At 41.8% G+C, this 17,525-nt stretch overlaps 1 protein-coding gene across 1 annotated transcript in view; it reads left to right on the top strand.

Moving 5' to 3' along the window:
* Nucleotides 1-2,964: 2,964 nt before the first annotated feature.
* Nucleotides 2,965-17,525, top strand: part of DIS3L2 (DIS3 like 3'-5' exoribonuclease 2) — a 174,585-nt gene continuing 160,024 nt past the window's right edge. Inside the window, 4 exon segments of the mRNA XM_009698075.1 lie at nucleotides 2,965-3,031; nucleotides 3,318-3,454; nucleotides 9,249-9,302; nucleotides 13,489-13,590. Coding sequence (XP_009696377.1) covers nucleotides 2,965-3,031; nucleotides 3,318-3,454; nucleotides 9,249-9,302; nucleotides 13,489-13,590 — 360 coding nt within the window.

Below are 17,525 nucleotides of genomic sequence, written 5' to 3'. Positions count from 1 at the left end.
TATGTTTATTTACTTATGAATTTATTTAGTCATTGATTATTTTAATGCCTAGAATGTGTTATTCCTTTGTGTGACATGTTACTCTAAGAGATTTTGTTATATCTTACAAATCACACAACTGTGACACCACAGAAGAAGTAAGACTTCTGACGCACCTGGTGCTGGAATAGAATTTAACTAAGTTTGTGATAACAGTTATTTCGGAAAGGATAGTCTCAATATATCCTACGCTATCTATAGAGTAGTCAAGTTACAGTTTGCTTTGTGGAATAGTGTCTGTTTATCCATCAGAATATTAATGCTGGGCAGCAGGGACAGCAGGAAAGCCCGTCATGAAAAGTTTTTCAAACTACCAGTTTTAGGGGACAGGTGCATTACGGAAGCAAATACTGAATCTAGTTGAAACAGGTGGCAACCTGTAGTTAACTCTATTTCTTTTGAAAGGAGAAATACAAGAAATTACAGTCATGCAGAATTTGATGTGTTCCAGTTGAATGCTAATTATGACAGTTGTCTGTGGCTTTGTAACAGGGGTGTTTTTGTTTAGCTGTAAATGTCACAGCCAACGAGGTCAAATACTTATCCAAAGTGGCTGTGTGTAAACTGGCTTGCAAGCAAGCTATGATGAAGCAGATTTTGTTCATTTGAGTAACTTTTTTCTTTGAGTTTGTGTCCGAGTCTGAGCAGATGAGAAATCCCACCAGAGAGCAAGCCAAAGGCTTAAGTGTTGGAAATGTGCAAGTGTCCCTCTGCTTTGTCCACCTTTCAGCACAGAAAGGTACTTCTCCACCCTTTGCTCTTGCCATGCATTAATTTTGGCACTAGTGGCCCCAAACTTTCTGAACCGATGGCCACAGCAAGTGCTGGGGCAGCTCTGCTCTGCAGTGCCTAATTCTGGCTCTCAGTTCACTTCCCAACTCAGTAGACGTTTTTTTCTCTTTTTTCCCCCTACATTTTAGTTTTCTGCTCTCTTTTTTTCAGCTCCTTCTTAATTACATGTTAAGATTGAGCCTCCTTTTTATCCCGAGTTCTTTAATTCATAGTAGTATTTTCTGTGACTTGCTGTCATAGAAACGAGGGCTTTAGAGGACCTTACAAGCTCGTGTAATCCATTTCACTACCTCAAGGAAAAAACTACTCTTTTTAGACCAACTCTGGCAGACATCTATCTCACCTATTTTTAAGAACCTCCAACGAAGCAGATTGCATGACCTCTCTGGGTGATCAGCCTAGTGCCTTGGTTTTTTAGTAGTATTCCAGAGATCCCGCCTGTTGCAGTTTAAGTCAAATTCCTTCACCAAAATGTCTCTGAAAACCCTATCCAGAGCAAACCGTGTTGCCAATTCAAAAGCTATTCTGCTCAGATCTCTCTAGTCCATACTTTTACTTTCAGTATCTGTTCTTGAACTTAATCTCTTGATCCTTAGGGCATTTGCAAATCAGTTAATTTTAGTTCTATCCTCATCATGTGGTCTGGACAGGTAGTATTGCCTCATTTGCATCTCTTGAAACCTAAATTTGGGGCTGCACTCTTGCCATGTTACAGCTGCAGCATCCTTCGGACAGTTTCCTCCCTGAAAGCATGCGTAGAGTATGAAAATGCTTGATCATGTAGAAGGAGGCCAAACTACTTTGCCCTTACCATCACTGAACACAGAGCCCCCCTCTTCATTTCAGCATCCGATTTGGAGACAATGCTGTGGCATTTAATCTCTTCCTGGGCTGGTCTGAGCCAGCACCTTGAGTTGTCCCTCGGCCTGTCTTGGTGTCTCCTCTCCTGATTTAGGAGGATCCCTCCCTCCTCCTGCTAATTTGCCTCTTGTTATATATGGAAATTGCTTTTTGTCTGTGACTGGGTAAAGTAACAGTTTTCTCTTATTGTACCATATTTTTAAAGATCTCTGCTTAAGGACAGCTTTTTAAACATTTTTTTTTTCTTGCTGCTTCAGTTTAATTCTATGAAGCAATCTGCGATTTCGTTTCTGAAGGATACCATACGTGAAAAAATTTGCCTTGTAACTTGGATAGTCCCATAGCAAAGAAGTTGGCATTGCATGTTTTCTGACTTGCAGGTACAAGCTTGGTCCGAGGGAGCATAGCCAGGAGGGGCTGGAAGGCAAAGCTGTGATGACATGTTCAGTATCCAGGTGGAGGGCCAAGAGGGCAGCTGCGCGGTGCTGGGTTGCATTCCAATGTGCTGATCCGTGGAACAGCGTTGGCATACGCTTTGGAAGCTGCTGCTTGCTCTCCTGGCTGTAGGGAAGGGGCTGAGGTGATGGCAGGGAAGGAAGGCGTGAGTCTTTGCAGAATATTTTCATATGATCGTGGCCTATTCTGAGCAGGCTGGACGTTTGGAGCCTTGGCATTTCTTTGTGTTGTTGTTGTGTGCTGTGCTGCCTCTGGTAGCTCAAAAGTTAATTACTCCAGAGTGGGTTGTTGAGAATTTTTTTTTTTTCTCCTTGACTCCTGAACTACTTAATTAAGTTGTAGGGAAGCTATATTTTCTCACTACTTGGGGGCTTAATGGGGTGGAGGCTTTGGAAACAGTTTAATAATTTCGCATTTTATATGCTCTAATGAATTTCCCAGGATTTTGGAAGGGTTGTATCCAACTTTAGTATCGTAATTTCCAGAGTTTTATTTATGCTAAAATAAGTTAGTGGTGGATTAAGAGGCACAAAAACCCAACAGATTACAAATGAACTAGTGAAGACAGGGTTTCTTTTGGATAAAGAACTTGACTCACAGTTGTGACTTGTACTGAAGTACTGCAGACCATGAGTTTCACCAGGACCACAAGCTGGCAATGGGTTTCCTCTTCCCTCCTCTGTTATTTCAAACCTCTGTTTGATTTCAGGTGCAGAAAAGAGAGGGTTTGCAAGGACCAGAAACAACTCTGAATCTGCAAGAACTCCCCAGAACTTCGATAGGAAGAGGCAACTCTCTGAATCACAAACAGAAACAATGAACAATTCAGACAGCAGAATAAATCCTAGACAACTGGGAACTCCCAGAGGTATTAAAGCAGAGTGCGTACACACTTCAGGAATAAGCTACCTCGAAGCATGTGCTCAGCACTATTAAAAGATGGGCTGGGATGAATACTCTTAACTATAAAATGAGCTGTAAAAGACTGTTGATTATTTGTAAAGTATGATTATTCCAGGCTTTTTGGTGCTCTGAAGTCTGGTGCCAGTATTTCTAGGCAAACTGTTCTCAGAAGTTCAACTTTGAATACACAGCCTCTGTACAGCTGGTGTTAAGATACATGGACAAGTTTGGTGGGCAAGATAACACTTATGAATTTTTGTTTGCAGGAGGATCCTATGCTGCTGTCCCAACGTCAGGGGATAGAAAGAATCTAAATAAACCCACTCGAGGGAGGAAGAAGAGTATATTTGAAGCCTACATGTCAAAAGAAGATTCAGGACTGAAAAGGGGAGAGCTAATTCAGGTGCCTGGAACATACAACGTCCATGCTCTTGTGGTAAACCTGTGGAAATCACAGGCAGTTGTTGGAAATCAATGTCAGTTGGTTGCGTGACAGGGAATTGATGTACCACTTGTAGATGCTAAAGGAAGATTTTTTTTTTTCCCCCCTCTCTCAGAAGGTTCTAGGAGTGGAGTGAAATCTTTTACATTCAGCTGAAGTATAGTTTTTGGTTGGATTGCATGTTCTGTAAAATTCCTGATCCACCCTGGTGGTGAATTGCAGAGTTCTGGTTGGATGGTCCGCTAGCCATGATAGTCATTATTGTGGAGACACTTGCTTTTACAAATGATGCTGAAAAACACAGCAGGTGCTGGCAGCCTCTGTCTTTGTCAGTGTAAGTAAAAATGAATGCATTTAGCAAGATAATTCTTGCTGAAATTCCTCACAAAGATGTTCATTAGTCCTCAGCAGTGAGGTGCAGACGCCTCCACTTCCAGATCTACCCTTCTTTTTTCAATCTATCAACACTTCCCAGAAACCTCTGTCCCACAAAAAAAAAAAGGAGAGTGGTGGTGCAGGTAATGCTGTGGTCCCTGGGGTGTCATAGGGTTGTGCCTACCAAGGCATTGCGATAGCTTATTATAAACTATCATGCAACTGGTTAAATTAATATCAAATGGCCCGGCAGTGGTACTAGACCCTTGATTTGCTTGCCTAATTTTCTTTGCATTCTCCTAAGGTCACAGGGCTGACCCAGCCCCTGATGACAGTGTATGGTTTACTGAAGTAAGGCATGGATAGTAGATGGAGCTGACTAGCCCATCGAGATACAGAAAGTCTTTTGCATGTGTGTGTATGGTTATTTGCCTTGAACAGCTAGCGATAAGTACGTTCTCATTTTACAGATTCTAAAGACCAAAGATCGAACTTTGTGCTTCCATTTGGAGCAGCAGAATTGCAGCCGTAATTAGGCAGCAATTATTCTCTGAATATCTAGCAAAATGTGGAGGTGGACCTGCCATTTGTATGGGTAGCTGGATCTCAGAGGAGTTTTACATAAAGGTAGGCAGGGCTGAGGTTCACTGAGGAGTAGGAGAAAAGGGCAGCATCCTAGAACCACTGTTGTAGTACAGTCCTCAACATGTTGTAGTGTTCTTCAGGACACACCTGGCATCCCAGTGAGATCAGACTGGCTGGGGAAAAAAGGTATGTGGGAATCAGTGAGGGAACAACAGACGCTCAAGCTGAGGCATTGTTTCCCCAAACACACGCTGATACTGATTGCCATTTAATTAGTGTTGTGACGCTTGTGAGGTTGTGATACTTACTTTCATCAATATGTTGAAGTTGCAAATGGCATCACCTCACTTTTTGTCTGATTTCTTGTTATAATTGCATAGTAATTCTAGTGTAATAATGTAACAGCATAATTTCTGGAGGTGTGATGAGGATTCCACGTCTAAGATTGCCTGATTCTGTCCCGAAGACCAATCTGATGAACTCTTAGCTTTCAGAAAAATGATGAAACGGCATATCCCTGCCGATGACCAGAGTGGCCTACTGGGCTACCCAGATCCTTAGGCCAGTGCTTTTTTAAAGACCGTCATAGACATCCACAATGGGAAGCAAATGGTGAGGGAAGAAACGGGAGCCTCAAGCTGTGACTTCCCCCTATGGCTGCAGTGGCATATGGCAGCAACTAAAGCATCTGCCTTACTTTTTGGAGTGTTTTTGGCACCTGTTTTTGGTAATGCAGCCTGAGAGCATTAACTGCAGCCTGTGTAGAGTGCCTATGAGGTCGAGTGCAGCTGCAGATGAGGCGCATCAGACTATGACTACTACCTGAGAATCCCATTGAAATGCTGAGTCCCAGAGGACCTGTGATTGCATGCTCCCTGGCAAAAGAATCCCTAATTCTTGTAAATGCGTAGTGTCTACTCCAAGTCATGTGCTGCGTAACTGGAAGAGTCATATGTGCTTTCTTGGGCTGTGTCTGTTTTCCTTTCATCCAGTTTCATGTCTCAGGGAAACAGTTGAGGCTGTAAAAGCTGGATTTAATAATTTAAGACTGACTGTCAGATCATGGGCATCCCAGCTCAATATCTCTTGTCTTCAGCTCATTCATCGTTATGATCTCCTCAAGACAATTCATCATTGCAGTCTCAACCAGGATAGCAATTTTAGTGAATGGACAAATACTCAGCACTGTTCTGTACAATGGCAAGAGACATAGTGAACAAATACTTGTTGTTAATCCCCAAAAACAGGGCATTGGTCTGGCATGGTAACCTGCAAAAATACTCCACAAAAGCCTATGGAAGAGGAGAACAAACCTATTGGTCTGAATTTGTTGGTCCTGAGCAAACATGAGTGCTAGCCAGACAGAAGCATGACTCTCTGCCCAGGGGCCATCCCCTGGAGCATCCTGGAAACACTGGATCTGCATGTATTTATGTGAGAACTTGAGAGAGATCTGTTAGAGAGAAAAGACCCTACCATGAACTCTGAGGATGTTTCTGGACCCTGGCAACGCAGCTATGTAACTGAATGCTCCTTGAAAGCCCAACCCATGGAAACTACTGGCAGACATGGAGATCACTCAGATAAAACATGAGTGCTGTGAAGATTAACCAGTCCTAGATCAGGAAGAACAAAAGTATTATCTTTATGGGTGCTGACGTCTGTCAATAATATTAGTCTTAATAGCTTCTGGTACTGTATCTGATATAATGAGTTTTCGATAAGTAGCATGGAGAAGTGTGCCCTGAGGGATTCCTGGAGTCATTTAATCATGCAACGTGTGTGGAAGTGTCCTTCCACAAGAAAGGAGATCTGAGCTCAGGTGCTCAAGAGAGTGTAGACTTCCCACTTCCCGCCCGTAAAACTGCCTGCAGTGAGCAAACAAGCAGTGTATCAGGTTAGTTGGAATTGCATCGACTGGTCTGAAGGCAAACAAGATTGAATAACTTCTGTGTAGTTACGTAAGCGGATGGTGTTGGCTATACACAACAGATGAAGTCAGGTTATGTATTAAAGAACGTTGACCCAAAGGACCATAATCATCCTGTGAAGCACCAGACAGAAACTCATGTCTGCTCCACACCTCCGGCATCTCCCAGCCCCTCCCTGCAGGGCTGCTGGGGTCAGGCAGAGCGAGACTGCACCACGTACAGAGGTGCAGAGCCTGCTTTGCCATTAAGAGGGAGTTTTTCTTCGGAAATCTGTTCTTTTGTGGGTTTGAAGGCTGAGGTTTCCCTGATTTTCATGGATTGTTTTTTTCAAAGGTGGCCTTGATAGCAAGGAGATAACTTGGACCTTGACCTTTTTTGGTGTTTCATACATGAATCTAGGCATATGTGTTATGATAGCCGTTCTAAACTACTTGATTTGAGGTGCTTGAAGTTTAGTCTGAGTATTGTCTGCTCTGGTTCAAGCAGAGCAACTTGAGAAATCATGACCCTTTTGTGTCTTGCTGGGGAAGCTCAATAACGTTAGGAACCTTTTTGGCAAGTATGTGTGAAGCTGACGAATCATCAGAAAGTGTTTTAGAAACATTCCTGCAAACCTTTTTCTTCCCTTTCAAAACAAAGGCCCTACTGACATAACAACACTGATAAATATAGCAGCTATTATTTGCAAGCTATTGTAAAATAATACAAGGTTAGTGTGACATCATGAGACTCTGCAGCCAGATCCTCACCCCCTAATAGACATATGAGAACAGTTGTTCACTGCAGATGGGGAGAGTGACTGGTTCCAGATATGATATCACAGCGTGAAATGTACAACATTGTAAATAGAATTTTCATAGGCACAGATAATAGGGCCCATCTGCTTTCTAAGATGAATTTTGGGAGTTCCTTGCTTAAAGGAAAGAGCTGAAGTATTTTAATGCTACTTGATGTAAGAATTCTAATGCTTATCATAATTAGGTAGTGCATATAAAATGTAGAGAAACCTGCTGCGTGGTAAACACGGTAACACTTCGCTTCTCTGTGTGTTTGCTGGAACTGGGCATCCATGTGCACGTAGCCGCTCTGGCGCCTTCTGGACCGTGGACACAAAACCTGATTTTTCACGAGCATAATGGGCATTTGCACCTGACTGATTGACAGCTGTCCCAAACTATTCAAGGGGATTCTGCAGAGTAACACAGGATATCCCCTCATCTGCTTTATGCTGGTGGGTAGATGCTGGTATGGGAATTGTTTGACTCGTCATCAAGCAGAGCAGCCATCCCTTTTCATTTTTTCCTTTCTCTCTGTAGCAGCTTGCTCTACTAACAGCATATTGGTTTTGATGGCTGATTCTGGGAAATAAGGGGAGAAAAAAGGTGGTTGAGAGTTTGCCATCAGTGGGTACCGGTGTTAATAGGGGCTGATGACAGCAAGTTAGCTCTCACTTTGCCTAAGCATAAACTATCCCCAGGGTTACTCCCAGTGGGTTGTCTTTGTTTTCGTGCCGTTGTCCTGAGTTGTGTCTGCCATGAGTTGTGCCTGCCATGTGGCTAGTGCGCTCGTTAATACTAGTTACATAAGGGACAAAATAAGACATTGCAGGAAAGTATTCAAATAATGCCTAAAGAATATAGATTATATGGTGCTGGTATTTCCAAACTTAAGCAAATAAAACCAATGGAAAACCTTCATAAATCTGCAAATTCTTCTTCAAGGCAGCAAAACTTTCACATGTAATCAGCTTTATTTTCCTATCGTCTGAGCATTTCCCAGAATACATAAAAAAATCATATGCCGCAGTAAATTTTTAAGGAAGCAATTCCTATGAGAGGTTCCTATGATTGCTTAACACAGAAGTGCAAACAGATGGAATCTGTTCGTATAACAAATTGGCCAACATTATTTCAAATACACAAGTGGAGAAAGTTTTAAAGTTTCAGCCCAAAGCAGAAGCCTGTCTGAAGGCAGGTACTTAGTTGTATTTCCTTAAGAATCAAATGCTGTCAGTTTTAACTGCAGTCACCTGAATCACAATTCCCAGGACCCTCTTGGGTGTAGCCTGTAAGTCCTTGGTTGGCTCTCCCTTTCTCTTGGATGGACCTGAGTTCAAGCAGCAGAACTGGTTGGTTTACTTTGGAAGAGGGATATGAATTTGTTGCAGGTGATTTGAGCTTTGAGTTGGCAGATAACAAAGCAGAAATAGATAGATCATGGAGTTTCAAATGTATTTAAGATAGTTTGACTTTAAACATGTTTAAACAGAATTTAATCCTGTAGACTTTAAATGTTTGTTTTTGGAAAATCCTTTTGATTCTTCTCTGGAAACATTCTTTATCACAGAGTTACTGCTACTGTCTGTTCGCAGGAACAGCCTAAGCAGCCAGAGCCTCATAAGGCTGATACCTGCTGCCACGCAAGCTCAGCAGGTCAGCTTTTCCGCTTTCCTCCCATACTCCAAAATAAGCAAAACCAACATTCTACTTTTCCAAAACAGAGCAAAACAAATTGTTTCTATTGTCTGTTTGTTAGCAAAGTTGGTGGATGCTCAGCAGAAAATGTGTGAAGGGAAGAGGAGGGCTTGGATCGTCAGTTCACCCAGTAGCAGCAACAACTAATGATTCAACATCTCTTTGATGACAGACTGCAGTAGATCAGCTTAAGCCTATCATGAAACTGCCTTTTGGCTTGAAATTGCTCAGATGCTAAGTTGTCAAGACTTGAAATGTATAATGGAAATTTAGATGTATCTCTCATGTTTCACAGTAGATATATTACCCACAGCTCTCTAATTTAACTGATGTTATGTAAAATTAATAAGATTCAGGGATAATCTTTCTCCTTCTTCTCATTTTTTTAAGGGACCCTTGAGAATAAATCCTAAGAAGTACCATGAAGCCTTCATTCCATCTCCAGTAAGTGTAATTTTACAATGCTTTAAAGTTCATAAGTAAAGGTGCATTAAGATAGGAGTTATGCTGTGCACGAAGGGTCACTCAGAGGTGAATGAGTTGGAATAAATGAACATGATCTGGATTTTCTTTTAAATCAAATATTCCCAAACAAATCCTGCTTTTTTTATACCTCAAAGAACAACTTACTTAGCTGGTGCTGAAATTAGGGATACTGCTGGGTCCCACAGAAACCAGCTGAAGTCAGGTTTGAGGACCACCAGATAGCGTAATCGGAAACCCTTGGTTTATGGCTGCAGAGGTTTTATAGATTTTCCACTGATTTAAGTTAATCTTCCCTAAACAAATATGCTCTCCATTTTCGATCTGCTGCATGAGCTAATTTGAAAAGTCATTCCAGAAATAATATGCGTGATTCCTTTTCATGTGCCCGCTTTTGCGCAAACTGTATCTTGGTTGCCTTGGGATGTGCTCCTGTCACGTGGGACTGGCTTGCACCTCTTCTCTCTTCTTTCCTTATTTTGACAGAAAAGAAAGGCTCTTGTAATTTCAGAGACTTGCAGTAGGGAAGGTGACCTCACAGCTGGCACAGCTGAGGCTTTTTATCTGGAACTGACTTGGTCAAAATGTTACCATCAATGGGAGAGAGTTTCATATTGAAATGTTTTGTTGGTGGGGGGGAGAGAAGGCAGAGCCTGCTCTGGGACAGGGAAACACTGACTCTGTTGTTGTCCCTGCTGCTGACAGCGCTATTGTTTTGGGGCTGGGATTGAAAGCCTTGAAATTTGTGGCGTTGTCGGTCCACATTGTTGATTTGGGAGCCTACTTTGTTAGAGAAGGCTGGCATTACAAAGGTGGAGGAAGGTCAGGGGTGCACAAGATAGATTAAGATTAACTAGAGGAAGAAGTACAGAGCAGCTCTCCAGTACATCAGTACAGCAGCACTCTGTGTATAAGTGAAAGGAACTGTGATCCTTCCTTTACAGGTGTCCTTGTAGGTGTGTTAAGTGTAAACTGTTAAACATGTTCTCTGAAATTACAAAATGCAAGATTAAGTGAGAAATCCAGCTACTCAAGTGAGTTTAACTGGATGTGAAGCTTTACCCCTGATCACCCCTAGTGTCCTGCTCTTGCCTTGTGCAGTCGATTGCTCGCTGTTCTGCATGCAGGAATACATATGTTAAGGAGGGTTAGCCAAGGTTGTTATCTCGGCTATCTTTCTAGTTTTCTGTCCTTTGTGGAACTGAATACCAGAACCAGCCTTGTCCCTGATAACAAGCAGAATCAACACCTGGATGAAGATGACTCTGGCTGGTGTGGACAAAATCCTCATTTTAAGACAGATCCTTTAGGAAGCTTATCCTTCATACAACATTATTTGCCGTAATGGAGGGTTTGCAGCCTTCGTGTTCTGCAGGACGTCCCGTTGTTGTCAGATGCTGCAAGAGCTGCAGCTGTGAAAAATCACCCTTTCTCTGCTGCTGTTGACTAGAGCACTGTACCCTTTTCTCTTCAGCTCTGACTTGGCTATGGCTTTGTGGAGCTCAAATGCAACAGCTGTTCACCTTCTAACACCAGAAGTCCCAGGGTGTTTCTTGCTGCAAATGTGCTCCGTCTGCTTGTTGTATTGTTGCATAAAGAGTTGAGGGGAAGGCCTAGGGCCTTTCTCTTTACAGTACCCAGAGAATGGACCTGAGCATTTAAATCTTTGCCTCACATCTAGTGTCTTCCCTGCCCACAGTAGTGTGGTTTGAAATGATAGCATTGTCAGTGTGAAGAATGATACTGCTGAGCACGAGTGATGGAGTGACTGTGGCTGTGCTATGCTTGTGGAAGACACTTCCAGAGCAAAGCACTGCAGATCTCCCTCTTGTCAGAGGAGGATAGAGAGCACTGCTGGTGATACTAACAGGTGGCCATGAAGCAGTTAGAGCCCTGTGCTCCCTGGAGAAGGCTGCAGAAGTCTTGAAGCCATTGCAGCCAGTAGAGCATATGCACCCCTGGGGCAGCTGAGACTTTGCAAGTGATTGTGTTCTGTTGTGATTTGGTGCCATTTTAATTGCATTAGTAATCTGAAGTGCCAGCTGTGCAGAGTAGGGGATGCTGAAGGAAAAAGTAGGATGCACAAGTGTTCTTGGAAGTGCGTAAGTTTGCCCAACAATCATGAGCCTGGAGCTCAAGATATAGAGATATTTCTTTTTGGAGGCAAAACCAAAACTGACAGCAATTTCCTAATTACAGCTTTGTTGCAGGCATTGAAATTAACTGCTGTAAAATAGGTGTGCATACACATATAGGACTGTATATATAGATACAGGGGTATATCATTTGGCATGAGAGTGACTGGCTGCAATTCAAGACAAGACTTTTGCTGAGTATGGAGATGCAGCTTTAGGTGGTGTGGCACATCAGGCATCTTTACAGGGGCTAGGGAAAGGCTCTGCCTTGCATTTTCTTGGACACAGGAGAGAAGGAAAAAAGGTATAGAACAAACAAATGATCATGAATGCCAGACTGTGTCCTGCAGCGCAAAGCAGCTACAGGTACAGACAAAAAAAAAGCAGGCATTTTCCTTAAAAAGTGAGTTCCAACTTTTCTTTTTATATATGTGGTGGATTTAGATAAAGAGTTTGGGGCAGAAGGGAGAGGGCAGGGAGAAATGAGGGATAAGACCATGTGTAAAAAATCTGGCTTTTTGAAAAGAACAGTTTCCAATTTGAATTATACTGGTCCAAGAGGCTTTGCAATTTTTCTGCATCTTGTCATGGGAGGCAGCTTTCACACAGCTGTTGAGCTGCCGCTGCCTTTCTTTCTAAGAGTAATTTGGTCTCTTGGAGGATGGCCTTAGTTTCACATTGTGGCAAGGTTCCGCTGTTTTATTGTTTTGGTATCTAAGCAGAGTAAGAAATTTATGTGATATTAGGGCTTCATGTTTTCAGGTTATAAAAGAAGTTTTTCTTGGAGACTGAGCACACTGGTAGTTCTGATTGGATTTACTCAAGCATATGAGACTCAGAAGTGTGTATCTAAGAAGCGACTAAAGTTGGGATTAAGATTTTAATTCTTCTAAGGCTGTTTTTTTCATTGAAAGACAATGAAGTACTAATCTAAAGAAACTTACCCTCTTCTTTTGTACCTCAAAACTATGCAAAGATAGATCTCTCTAGAAAAACTATGTTGACTGCTGATGTTGATATTAAATGCTCACATTGTTTGACACATTCATGGCACTGTAAACAGACACATGGAATTTTTCATATACTGAATTATGGGGAAGCAGAAATGAAAGCAGCAAGAGCACTGCCAATATTTAGGCAAAACAAAGGACAAAACTGGCAATCCTTTAACAACTAAAACCTTTGTGTTGGCATCTTCAGGAAACTTCATCTTTATTCACCCCACAAAGAAAATCTTCCAAACTAAATCTAGATTAGCCAAATGCCAAACATGTCTGGGGTGGATGATCATAGTACATACAATTAATAGGGGCTCTTGTGCAAGGATTTTAACCCAGAGTATTGAGAGAAGGTGTCCTAACATGTCTGTTACAGTAAAAGATCTTCTGGCACCTGTAGTTACCACATTTTGAAATCTCTTCTAACATGAGTTATGCCAAATGCAGAATATATGGTGTTAACTCATTTAAAAAAAAAAAAGAGACTGCATCCCCAGCTACTCTCCAGGCCACCTTCACAGACCGACCTGCTGACCCCGGAGCTGTGTGTCCCTGCTTTCCCATCTCACCAGGAGAGCAACAGGCAGCTCTGCACAGGGCACTTTGCAGAGAACTGTCTTGTGAACGTGTTCTGAACAATAGCTTTGCTTCCTTGAGTTGGGAACTTAATGTGTGCAGAGCTGTGACTGCAGAAAACTCTCTACCCATTCCCGAGAGTAACTGTAGAGGAACTGAGCAGAGCTTGCAGACAATACATCTTGAGGGCTTGGCTCTGTTTTGAATAAATAGTGTAGAACTACTGTGCTGGCACATAGATACAAAAGAGCTTATTTGCTGAAAGATATTGCATGTTGAAGGGCATATGGTGAATCCGTTTCATTTCTGTGCAGAACTGCAGGATGTTTGTCTCACTAGGGTGTGTGTGTCTTTTTTGATGACAGTGTTTTAAACCTCATGACAACTGTAACTTAATATGTTTTGGTCTGGCATTTATTTTTCTTCCTCTCTGACTAGGATGGTGCTCGTGATATCTTTATTGATGGAGTGGTTGCTCGCAACAGAGCCCTGAATGGTGACATCGTGGTGGTGAAACTTCTGCCCAAGGAGCAATGGAAGGTCAGTTCAATATATTTTTCTGTGATTTCACAGAAGGAGCTTATTACTGTTTTCTTCACTAAACTTAGGGCCTGAGACAGAGAATTTGCTACAAATCAGATTAGCTAAATTGTGGTTTATACTGCTGTAGATTGAAACACTTTATCCATTACAACCTCCGGAAGAAATGATACCTAAAGTGTTGAAACCTCACTCTTTGCATGGAATGGCCTTCTTTATCACTTATATGGAGAAATCTGATGACAAGGCTGGTTCAAAGCATAGCTGTCAGCAGTGACTTTTGATATCTGTTATTTAGCTGTCTTCATGCTGTGGCTTTGGATAGCTCTGTGTAGGTGTTTGCAATTGCTCTTGTGTTTGACAAGTGCTGTTCACAAAACTGTAATAATGATTAATTCTCTCTAATTTGTGGGTCTTCAGTCCATGGAAAGCTTTTCTTGTCACAGCTCCAGATTTTGTGGTAATACCCTTCTTTACATGAATGAAGAATGTATGAAATGATTGGAGCAATGCAAATGTGGGACAATCCGTTTTTCATTTTCGTGTCTGAGAATTTCACTAAGATCACTCTCTCTGTGTTTTTTTTCTTTCACTGATCAAACTCAAACTCCTTCAAACATCTAGATAATTTTATCTTGTTTGTAGGTTTGTCTTTTAACACCACTATGCAAGGAAAGTTCTTACTCCTTTTCTCTAGTTGCTGGGAGATGTAAGCTACAGTTAGCAATTTTAACACAGCTTTTCACATGTAAGCATGACAAAACTGCCACAAATTGTTTTCCAAACATAGTTTTTGAACTCTTCTTGCGAGTGTAAAGACTATTGTATATCTTTTGGACAAAAGTAATAGCGAGTGTGATTCCAGCAAGGTGGGGACTGGTGCTTTTTAATCATTCTGTCTACCTTCTCTGGCTGTCTTTGCTTGAAGTTATGTGGTTTTAGGCTTGCAAATGCAAGGTCTTCGGTCTTTTTGCTGAACCTTCTGCCTTCTCTGTTTAAATCTGATAGCAATGGAAATGATGGTTTGAAACATATTAGTACTTGTCATTTCCTTTTAAGTGTGCGTAAAATGAGTAAACAACCTAAGTATTTATTGACACATGTAAATGCAAAACTGCTTTATGCAAAAGGGAATCATAAGTGGAATCTGAGATATTACAGGTATGTCCATATACAAATACAGGAAAGAGATCTGCTGCTATCTATGTAACCTCTGAAAACCAGTTTTGAGGGTCAAAGCAAAATTTCTCTGGTAGCTATTCAAGAGTCTAAATCAGAGTTCACTAAAGCTGTGATGATTACTATATGTTTGGATCACCAAATCCATATACGTAAATTATCTTTTGTGTTAGACTATTTCATATAGTTGAAAAAATGGACCAGTTTGGGTGCTTAGATCCTCTGCCAGGACCTGCCAGGTAGAAGCTTTGTCTGCAGTTTTCCATTTATATATCCTCATTCCTTCATATGTACAACAGTAATGTTCTTTTATGGATACAAGAGGAAAAGTTCAGAATATTGTCCTTGTCCTGGGCAAATGCTAGAATAAATAGAACTGGTGGAGAAGTGATGTCTGACTGCAAGGAGGCAATTCAGAAGACTTCAGTGTTTTGTAGTATGATTATGATTCTTCTGTGGTGAATTTAACCTTGCCAAATGAAGTAGCTGGAACATGCCAGTCATGTTTTTAGCCACACAGGTGCTGCCCTGTGTAGTCTCATTTTTTGTTTCTTGCCATCAGCAACTTAATCAGCGATGACATCCCTTTTCCCCTGCTCCCTGATTCTCTTGCTATGCACTCGTGTTTGTATTAGTTCTTTGGGAAAGGTGCCACTAAGTTGCACTGGAAGATACTGCATTGTGCCAAGTAATTCATAGTGATTAATGATAAACTGTCGCAACCTGTTTTAGGTTTTTCCATTTGTTTAGTCTCATGCTACTGCAAAGCTGCCACATAGACATCTTGAGGGTTTTCTCCTTCCCGTTGGGACTTTGGAACAAGCTGAAGAGCTTTCAATTATTTCCTTGAAAAATGTAAATCAGATGTATGATATAACTGATGCTCTCAGAGGAGACTTTAGAGGCTCTATACATATTGGTTTGTTAGGATGGAGATGTGTGTGCTGATCATTTTTATGTTTCACTATTCCCAACTCATTAGGTTGCCCTCCACTGAGAACTGAGCTGGATTTTTTGCTGGTAGACCAGTGTCTTGCATGAGATAAGGCTGCTGTTACAGCAGCGTGGTGAGTCTGTGCCTTCTGAGTTTCAAGCGCCCTGGATGGCCTCTGGATGCTCTGAGGGAAGATCTTCCTGTTGCTAGTGCATGTGATTCTTGCTGTGGACCTCTTTGTGCAAAGTCACAGTGTAATGCTGATCCCAGTAACAGCAGGACTTGACTTAGCTGGAACCTCGGTTCAATTTATGTGTGTAAATGGGAGGAAGGGGGAAAACCTGCGAGTGGTAAAACTATGGATTTTGGATAGGGAAATCTGTGTGTTTACTTGAAGAATTGAGAAAGTTAAGAGCTGCCCTGTACCCAATGAGTCAGTCTTTGCGGGTCAAGTGCCTGTGAGAGAAAAACACTGTCTGGAGAGCAGTTGTCTCCAGGGATAGTCTGTTCTGCTGAGCCTGTAATGGTGATACCTTACGCGCAGGTATCAATGCCACAGTGAAATGTAAGGGGATGGTGAAATACTCTAGATGTGCGGTTATACTTTATGTAATACCTTCTTGAGAGGGACATCAGTATTTTCTTCCTCCAGCTCTCCACTTCCTGGCTCAGTGGTGGGAAATTTATCAGACTTGAATTTCTCAACATCATAGCCTTCCCAGCATGTGCATCACATGCTTGGATGAGCTACCGTGGTCCTCCCTGTGCTTATTCTGTCTGGTCTTAAAGCCCTGTTTGTTTGTACATCCCCTGGGAGAGCTGCTTGCAGTTCAGCGGTGATCGGTTTGTCAGTTCATATTTCTCTGCTTACTATTGGTTCTGATCAAGAGCCAACAATTTCAGGGTGGCACCACCAGCTTGAGGGAGAGACATTTTGTCCTTGGAATTTGTTATCTTGCGCTCTTCAAGAAGGTGGCCATCGGCTTCCTGCCAGGGTCAAGCGGCATGCATTGCAGTGACCGCATTTGGAGGTTGTATTTCAGAAGTTCCTCTCCTGTCCTCTTGTGTTACATCTTGGGAATATTGAAGTGCTATGGTAACTTTCAAATATTTAGCTTTTGCAAAGTAAGGTATTTGACTTAGGCTGTTTTTCCAGGTACTTAACCTACTCTTTGCGAATGAAGTCAGAGTATCGTTGCAGTTAGCTAGACTGTCCCCTTCTTACTTCAAGCTGTAGGGCTTCCGTGAATCAGTCCCTTTATCTTCTGGAAGAACATCATGATAAAAGAAAGTCAGTGACAGAGGGTTTACCTCAGTCCTTGTCAATTACTCTGATCAAGAAGAGAAATGATGGTTTATTTCTTGACTGATTTTTACTACTTTAACTTCCACCCGTAGGGTTCTTATTATATTTTATGGAGTTGTGCTTACATCAATTTCAGGAGCTTCAATTATACAGTGACATAATTACTGGAAGGAAAAAAATGTTGATATGATGATTACAGCAATATTTCTAAGGCTCATCGAGGAGGGAAGCAGCATGTCAGTATAAAGGATAAACGTAACCCATCTTTCCTCACAACTTCTTTTTGCTCTTTTACCGTCTGCTTAATTGCCAGACAGAATTTGTTTAATTTCAGATATCCGTTTTGGTTTTTCTTGCAAGCATAGTAAGTCATTTGATATCACTTGGGGCTTGGATTCCTGGCCCAATCTCTGGTGCTTTTAAAGTAGTAGTTTATAGCGTGGAGTGTTTTTCATGACAACCGTCTCACGCATTGTATACTATGGCTGAAATTTTAGAGTCTTAGTCTGAAAACAG

The sequence above is a fragment of the Cariama cristata genome, unplaced genomic scaffold (genome assembly GCF_000690535.1).
Source record: "Cariama cristata isolate BGI_N322 unplaced genomic scaffold, ASM69053v1 scaffold20213, whole genome shotgun sequence".
In the NCBI taxonomy this organism is placed as follows: domain Eukaryota; kingdom Metazoa; phylum Chordata; class Aves; order Cariamiformes; family Cariamidae; genus Cariama; species Cariama cristata.
This window is presented reverse-complemented; position numbering and strand designations above follow the sequence as displayed.